This window comes from Lolium rigidum, chromosome 3 (genome assembly GCF_022539505.1).
Source record: "Lolium rigidum isolate FL_2022 chromosome 3, APGP_CSIRO_Lrig_0.1, whole genome shotgun sequence".
In the NCBI taxonomy this organism is placed as follows: Eukaryota; Viridiplantae; Streptophyta; class Magnoliopsida; order Poales; family Poaceae; genus Lolium; species Lolium rigidum.
Window position 1 is genome coordinate 229,448,507 of NC_061510.1, and position 9,037 is coordinate 229,457,543.

At 45.3% G+C, this 9,037-nt stretch overlaps 1 protein-coding gene across 1 annotated transcript; it reads left to right on the forward strand.

Moving 5' to 3' along the window:
- The first annotated feature begins 350 nt into the window (after positions 1–350).
- Positions 351–2,608, forward strand: LOC124699064 (transmembrane protein 205-like). The gene is made up of 3 exons (XM_047231435.1): positions 351–861; positions 1,396–1,615; positions 2,346–2,608. The coding sequence occupies exons 1-3, from the start codon at positions 659–661 to the stop codon at positions 2,559–2,561; spliced, it is 639 nt and encodes a 212-aa protein (XP_047087391.1). The 5' UTR covers positions 351–658; the 3' UTR covers positions 2,562–2,608.
- The last annotated feature ends 6,429 nt before the right edge of the window (positions 2,609–9,037 follow it).

Below are 9,037 nucleotides of genomic sequence, written 5' to 3' on the forward strand. Positions count from 1 at the left end.
CGGACCAAAACGCATCGGACCGCTGAGCTACCCGACCCAAACAAATAAACATGGCCAGACATCTATTTTAATATCTACGGTCTAACCTAAACGGAATAAAATTACTCGTAATATAAATGGTATTAAGAATATATACCCTTATTACCCAAGCAAAATAGCAATACACCGGTCCACCGAAAGCATTGAACTGCAGAATATACATGACCTTTCCGGGGCCGGCCTTTTCCACATGGCCAAAAGAAAGATTGTTTATCAGCTCAACTAGCAACTGCATACTCTCAAAAAGAAAAGGCAATTGCATTTTGCTGTACTCCCAGATCAGTCCTCCATCACATCCTGGTGATCTTCTTCCTACGAAGCATCATAAATCCTGGCAATTGTTGTACTCGCTGCATCTTTCGCCGCAAGAGCCGTACGATCGGCTCCAGCCATTAGATTCCGCCGATCAGTATCAGACCACTTACACTTAGCAAAACCGTTTTTAAACTGCTCGTCACCTCAAGTCTTAAAACATGTCTTCTTCCTCTCACATCTCAAGATCTCACTAGCCGAGCTTCACTTCCCAGTTCCCCACACACGGCTCCCCGTTCCCCTGCCTCCGGCGCCGCCAAACCCTAGCCCGCCCGAGCCAGCCGGAGGAAGAGGCGGGACGGTCGCTATGGGGTGGGCGGCGCGGTTCCTGACGGCGGTCTCGTTCCTCGCCGCGGGCGTCCTCTTCGCGCCGGACGCGCTCCTCGGCGGCAGCCCCGGCCGCCCCGCCGCCGGCGTTGCGGCGGCCAGGCTCGCCCACCTCCTCTGCTTCGCCACCGCCTGGGGCGCCGCGCTCTGGGTCACCTTCATCGGCGGCATCGTCATGTTCAAGTAAAAAACCGCTTGATCCCTGTCAGTTAAACTTGCTAAACCTTGTTTGTGTGCGGAATTAACCTAGGTTACCTACCTCGATTGCTATTCCGCTTAGTGGATACCTAGATTTTGCTGCAACTTTGGTAGGTCTCCACCATGCTCAAATTGCAACGTTATTATTTGTGACAAGCAACACGAAATTAATGCTACAATCCCATAGCTCCTCAGCAACTTATCTTATCTGCTAGTACATTTTACGTTCTCTTACCGCAAAAATTATCACAAATATGGACAAAAACATGCCCTGTTGGGAAGGACACCGGTAATTCTGAAAGAAGCTGTGCTATTCGGCTTCTACGGGAAAGTTAGGTTGTTAAGACTGTAAGATGCATTTTCAGAGCAATGCAAACGCAACATTGTTCGTTAGATTGTTCAACTGCGCCTTCATTGTTGCGAGAATTGCATCCATAAGCTCAAAGTTTGTTGTTCTACTACCAAAATCTGTTATAAAGAAATTGACATTGTTTTCATCAAATCTTTTGAATTATGAAGGAACTTGCCAAGGCACCAGTTTGGGAATCTACAGGGGAAGATGTTCCCAGCCTACTTCATGTTGATATCAGTGTGCTCAGCCATATCGGTAGCAGCATTTGCATACCTCCACCCATGGAAGACAGCTTCAACTATTGAGCGTTACCAGCTGGGATTCCTTCTTGCGGCCCTTGGTTTTGACCTCTCCAATCTTCTTGTCTTCACCCCCATGACCATCGAGGTTAGCTCCTTTATTCATATTCTTTAGACCTGTTTACATGATTACATTCAGTTTTTGCCTTCCATTACTTGTACTTACAGATGAAAAAATTATATTGTATCTGAGCTAGGTGACAGTTGTACCGACTAGTAAATGTTCATCTATATAACCAGACATTGTTGAAGGTGATAAATATTGCTGGATCTGACATTGCATGCTGTCTTGGATTAACTATTTGTTGCTACAATCACAGGCGCATCTGAAATTCCTTTTGTGATTTATATCATATTTTAAGTTGTGAACAAACAAAACTAGCGTGGTAGTTGGTGGCCATAGTCTCGTCGGTAGCACACAATAACACTGTGTCATTAAACTGCTCAGTGTCCGACAGAAGAGCTTTTGTTTAGTTTGCGATATGCTTAGCAATTTAGCCTTGGGAAAGTAAACAAGCAGTACTCGTTCTAGATGTTGAAAGCTTTTATGTTTTTGTTACTATCGTAAAATGATTATTTTAGCTATGTAGGTACACTGAGCAATCAGGCAGAGTGTTTCCAACAAAATATGCCCCCACATGTAGACCTTTTGGACACCTAATACACCATAACCCAGAATTCGTCGTGTATTAGTTTGCCAATTTTACTGTTTGCTGAAATCAGCCGTAGCATGTGGTTTACAGTTTTACCCTTGTCATGAACTCAAAAGAACCTCCGCTCTATGCAACTTTATTAGCGACTCAGCTCATCTTGTACAGATGATGATGAAGAGGCACAAGATCGAGAAGGACCTCGGCATCGGCAGCGAGGTGGGTGGTTCGAGGAATTCCGACGTTGCGAAGACGAGTCCCGCGCTTGCGGCGATGAACAAGAAGTTCGGGATGATCCACGGGCTGTCGTCGCTGGCAAACATCATGGCGTTCGGCAGCCTTGCCATGCACTCCTGGCATCTCGCCAGCAAGCTCAAGTTGTGACTGGCTGAAGGTCAACCTCCATGAGTCCATCTTATGACCCCTCTTCTCCGCGGGTGGAAGGAGCTTATTATAGTCTAGGTTGATTACAGCTAAAGAAAGAGTTGTGTGCTAACTCTGAACCTGCGTGTGGCCTTGAGGGTAATAAAACAGAGTGCATGGAGTGTCTCCCTGATTATCTAGGCGAATTTCACGAGAGTCAATTTATCTTTGCAGATCATCTGCGTTTGAAATATCCCTGGTATTGCCACGTGTTGAATCTAGATAGTAGAGATATCATGCTCTGATGATGCTATCACAATAACGGGCGCGTTTGGTAGCCTGGGTCCGAATCTTGGCTCACTGGCGCAGTGGTGCAAGCACACGTGCCCGTCCAGAATGAGCCACAGGCCGGAATTGGCATGTTGTTTGGTAGGTCGGGCTGCATCGGTTGAGCCGAAAAGAGCTTTGTTTGTCTGCAGCTTAACAGAAATCTCGATGGAGATGAGATTAATCTTGTTTGGTGCCATCCAGGCATGGCTAATGTCACCTCATTTGTACAACTGGTAGCCTTACCATGCTCTCACCTTCCATCACACAGATATCAGTTAATGACAGTTGCAAACTAACGAAGCTAGCAGTTCACGAAATCAGCTCTAGCTAGTACCAATATGGTGATACAGAATACCGAATACCTTAAATCACACACCATATCATAAACTTTGGTCTCAACATATAGAATTTCCCGTAAAGAATTCCGAAATCCTTAACAATATGTCTCGCAACCACACACAGAGCATAATATATCTCACAACCACACATAGAACATAGTTTTAAACAAGCAAGCCAAATAGTTCAATCAAAGGCATAAAAGATAAATAAGAGGACACAAGCGATAAAGAAATGGTAAACACATATGCTTGTGTCCCACCCAATCAAAGCCCGTAGAGGTCCTAAATAGAACACTTCTCCCCCTTTGGCATCGAAACGCCAAAAAGGGAAAAGAGCGATGCTACACGTCCCATGGAGATCACTCGGAGCCGGTCCCGGAGTCATAGTCTTCAGCATTATCTGCAGCTGGTAGAGAGGCGGCGTGAGAGGGGTAGCTCCTCTGAATACTGTGCTCGATGTCAGACCACTGAACCTGAGAAGAGTGTCATCTACTGTAGGCGGGGTGAACGGGAGGCTGAGGAGGAGGGCCTTGCTCACCACTGAGCCTGAGAAGAATAACCGCCTGAGTATGTTGTATCTCTGCGCGCTGACGACTGGCCTCAAAGTTCTCCTTGTGGATCTCAATGTTCATGCACAAGACATTGCGCTGGAACCAGTTGAGTTTCTTCACTTCCCTCTGAGGAACTGGGCGACCGGGTGCATGGGCACTAGAGCGAGCATCTCCCATAAAAGAACCATCAACTGGAGCAGGTGGGGCAGCTGACTTCCTCTTGATGTAAGCCTTCTTGAACGTGTGTTCCATAAATGTAAACAGAGTCATATCTTCCACCAGAACAGTGTCATTGATAAGAAGCTGAATGTAAGGAGCATATGGCATAGAAGTCCGGGAAATCATGGCATTAAAGATCTCATGAAAGATATAATCCATGACATTAACTGAGAAATCACTGGTCTCATCATCATCTTGTGCACACTCACATGAGAGACTAAGAAGGTCCACGAGCGCACCTCGAATAGCATCATTGTTTCCACCACTTGGAGCAATGGTGGCCCTGAAGAAGCGAAGAAGCTGATCATAGATAGGGAGAAGTCCAGTAATAGTGCCAATTGCTCCTTGTTCGGTGTAGAGATCATAGAGCACCTCATTGTCTGTACGTTGAGGGCCATGGAGACGGCGACCACCTTCAAAGGGATAGCCAAGAAGCTCAGCAAATTTGTGGAAAGAGGCCTCACATGGAGAAGACCCACACATCCACTGCATAGTGAGATCATCATCCTTCTTGAAGGTCAGAGTAGCATAGAATTGCTTAATCACAGGAACACTGAAATCACACTCGACCTTCATGAGCTTGTTCAACCCCATCCGCTCAGTAACCCTAGTGGCATCCGCAAAGTGATCATTCTGAGAGAGAAGTTCCACATCAATAGCTTGCATTGGCCTCACCTTCTTCATGGGTCATAGATGTCCTTGAAAATATAGAGCTGCTCCATGCACCAAAAGCAAGGATCCTCAATATCCAATTCCCTCTCAACATCCTCATACCAGTTCTTCTGTCTAATGGTAGAATAAGAGACTAAATCCATGTCCTTGTAGTTTGGCCTTGTTGCTTTGCCTGTGCGCCTCACAGTGGTGGACTTCCAGCAGACTGACCAAACTCATCACCGGACTGAAAACCGCGATTGCGGCGCCTCCGAGAAACACCACCTGTGAAAAGACAAAGAATGATGTCATGTAGGAGAGTGAGCTCATAAGTCATGTAGAGATACAGTAGTGTACTATATATGCATACTAGGAGTCGATAAAAGTTTAGACAAGGAAAATCGAGAAAGTCTGCATTAAACAGCAACACTCCAGGCCAGATAATCCGGTGTCCCCGAGGGGGCGGATAATCCGGTGTTCGCGGGGACCGGATAATCCGGCCCTGCGAAACTTGCAGCAACCTCGATCAAATCCCAGTCTAGCACTAGATTGGCCTCATAGCATGTAAATGTAGTATTCTACACACGATTTGGAACAACTAGACAACATCTCAACTAAGAAAATAGCACATATAAATCACAACACCTAGGGTTAGAGATTGTGAGTCATACCCTCATCCATTGGAGGAACCGCTTGGAGGAGATGAAAGCTAGGAAGGAGCAGAACCTGATCCGGCCAACGGCGTTGAGAGGGGCGGACGGGGAGGCTCCGGCGAGGAGAGGTGTCTCCGACGACTGTGGGGAGAGGAGAAAAAGGCGTGGGGGGGGGGGGGAATTGGCTGGTTTGCAACCTCCCACCCCGCAGCCTCGACCAAATCCCGTGGACCCAGCCCAGGCCGGATAATTCGACCCAAAGGAAGGGCGGATAATCCGGCCGGGCCGGATATTCCGGTGCCTGCAGAGGCCGGATTATCCGGTGTTCTGGAAAAATTCCAGAACACTGGAAATCTGGCCTATCTTTGTTGGGTATTTGCACATAACCATATGTGATGCAATATAATATCACGCCACATATAGGATGTAAATTGACCAATAAGATGAGACAACCAAGAACATCCGACCGATGACACACAAACTCCAAGTTTTTACCAAAACATGACTTAAGAGCAAGATGGAGATGACTATAGATGAGTGTAGGCTTGGGTTTAGATAGCACAAACTGTTAATGGTACATGATCACTCAAGTTTGCAAGATATGAGCAAATAAAGACCAAACTAGAGTGATTTCCCATAAGAACATGTAGATGTCAAATAAAGTCCATTAAGATCCAAATAACACCAACTCTTCACAAAGAAGAGGGTGGTGGCCTAGGCCATCATGTATGAGTGTTATGGTATGGCACCGCGAAGATATATCTTGGGTCCAAAACCAATACTCGTCATTGAAGCTCACATTCAACACATGATATAAAGAGAATGATATCTTACTATTGGCATTATGGGGGGAGGGTAGCTCAATAATTTAAACTGCACTCCCCCTATCTCCATGCCCACATCTAAACCAAATAAAGTTTGAGAAGAAGGTGTGTTTGCAAGATGGTCAAGATATACTCCTCAAATCAATGATATTTAGCTCATTCCTCAAATAGCAAAACCTTGCTTCATCAAGAGGCTTCGTGAATATATCGGCAAGTTGGTCTTTGGTTGGAACATAGCATAGCTCAATATCACGACGGTCAACATGATCCCTAATAAAATGATTTTGGATCTCAATATGCTTCGTTCTTGAATGTTGCACCGGATTATAGGCAATCTTGATGGCACTTTCATTATCACATAAAAGAGGCACTTTGTCACAAGTGACACCGTATTCCTTTAAAGTTTGTCTCATCCATAACAATTGAGTGCATCCACTTGCGGCGGCAACATATTCGGCTTCGGCGGTGGAGAGAGATATAAAATTTTGCTTCTTAGAAGACTGATACGTCTCCAACGTACCTATAATTTCTGATGTTCCATGCTTGTTTTATGACAATACTTACATATTTTGCTTGCACTTTATAATGTTTTTATGCATTTTCCGGAACTAACCTATTAACGAGATGCCGAAGGGCCGGTTCGTTGTTTTCGTCTGTTTTTGGTTCCAGAAATGCTGTTCGGGCAATATTCTCGGAATTGGACGAAATCAACGCCAAACATCTTATTTTTCCCGGAAGACCCCAGAACACCGAAGGAGAGTCGGAGGCGAGCCAGGGGGGCCCCACACGCCAGGGCGGCGCGGCCAAGGGGTGGGGCGCGCCCCCTACTGTGTGGGCCCCCCAGAAACCCTTTTGCGCCGCCTCTTCGCCTATTAAAGCCGTCCCGACCTAAATCTTCGATACCAATTGACGAAACTCCAGAAAGACTCCAGGGGCGCCACCACCATCGCGAAACTCCATTTCGGGGGACAGAAGTCTCTGTTCCGGCACCCTGCCGGGACGGGGAAGTGCCCCGGAAGCCATCTCCATCAACGCCATCGCCTCCATCATGCTCCGTGAGTAGTTCCCCCATGGACTACGGGTCCTAGCTGTAGCTAGTTGGTACTCTCTCCCCCATGTACTTCAATACAATGATCTCATGAGCTGCCTTATATGATTGAGATTCATCTGATGTAATCGGTGTTGTGTTTGTCGGGATCCGATGGATTGTTACATTATGATTGTCTATCTACAAAGTTTATGAAGTTATTGTTGCCGCAATCTTGTTGTGTTTAATGCTTGTCACTAGGGCCCGAGTGGCATGATCTTAGATTTAAGCTCTATACTTATTGCTTAGATTGTATCTACAAGTTGTTTGCACATGTCTATGTCCGGAACCAAAGGCCCCAAAGTGACAGAAATTGGGACAACTGGAGGGAAAGGCTTAGATATGAGGATCACATGTTTTCACGGAGTGATAATGCTTTGCTCCGGTGCTCTGTTAAAAGGAGTACCTTAATTTCCGATAGATTCCCTAGAGGCCCGGCTGCCACCGGCTGGTAGGACAAAAGATGTTGTACAAGTTTCTCATTGCGAGCACGTATGACTAAATATGGAAAACATGCCTACATGATTAATGATCTTGATGTTCTGTCTTAATGCTATTTCAATCCTATCAATTGCCCAACCGTAATTTGTTCACCCAACACTTGTTATTGGAGAGTTACCACTAGTGTAGATAGCTGGGAACCCCGGTCCATCTTTCATCATCATATACTCGTTCTACATGTCATTGGAAGTAGTATCAACTATTTTCCGGTGCCATTGCCTCCGTGTTACTATTACTCGCTGTCGTGTTACTGTTACTACTTCTCTCATATTACTGCTTGCTTTCACATCACCCTCGTTACTAGTGCTTTTCCAGGTGCAGCTGAATTGACAACTCAGTTGTTAAGGCTTATAAGTATTCTTTACCTCCCCTTGTCTCGAATCAATAAATTTGGGTTTTACTTCCCTCGAAGACTGTTGCGATCCCCTATACTTGTGGTTTATCAAAGACCAACACACCAAGGACCTACCAAGGAATTGGCAAGCCCCAGAGGTTGATTTTCTATCATCCTTGTCTCCCGCCCAATCCGCATCGGTGTATCCATTAAGATAAAAACTTGAGCCTTTAGGATACCAAAGACCATATCTTGGGGTATCAACCAAATATCGAAAGATTCTTTTAAGAGCCATCATGTGGCTCTCCTTAGGAGAAGCTTGATACCTTGCACACACACCAACACTCAACACTATGTCCGGTCTAGATTCACAAAGGTAAAGCAAGGATCCAATCATGGAGCGATATACCTTTTCATCCACCTCTTTACCATTGGGATCAAGAGCAAGATGACATTTGGTAACCATTGGAGTGGCTACACCCTTCATTTCTGTCACGTTTTACCTCTTGAGCATGTCTTGGAGATATTTTGCTTGATTGATGAAAGTCCCTTCTTTCAATTGCTTGATCTCAAACCAAGAAAGAACCTCATCTCTCCCATCATAGACATTTCAAACCTATCGATCATAAGCTTTGAAAATTCATCATTGAAAGATTTGTTAGTAGAGCCAAAGATAATATCATCAACATATAATTGGCAAACGAAAAGCTCTCCATTGACCCTCTTAGTAAAAAGAGTGGGATCGATTAGCCCAACATCAAAACCCACGGTCTATCAATAATTCTTTAAGGTGCTCGTAGCAAGCTCTAAGAAAAGATTATTTATGGTGATTTTTATGCAAAATATGTTGGTCCTTATGATGGTTATTGATGTCTACGCACGCTTCTTTTCCTGTAGACAGTGTTGGGCCTCCAATAGCAGAGGTTTGTACAACAACAGCAAGTTTCCCTTAAGTGAATCACCCAAGGTTTATCGAACTCAGGGAGGTAGAGGTCAAAGATATCCCTCT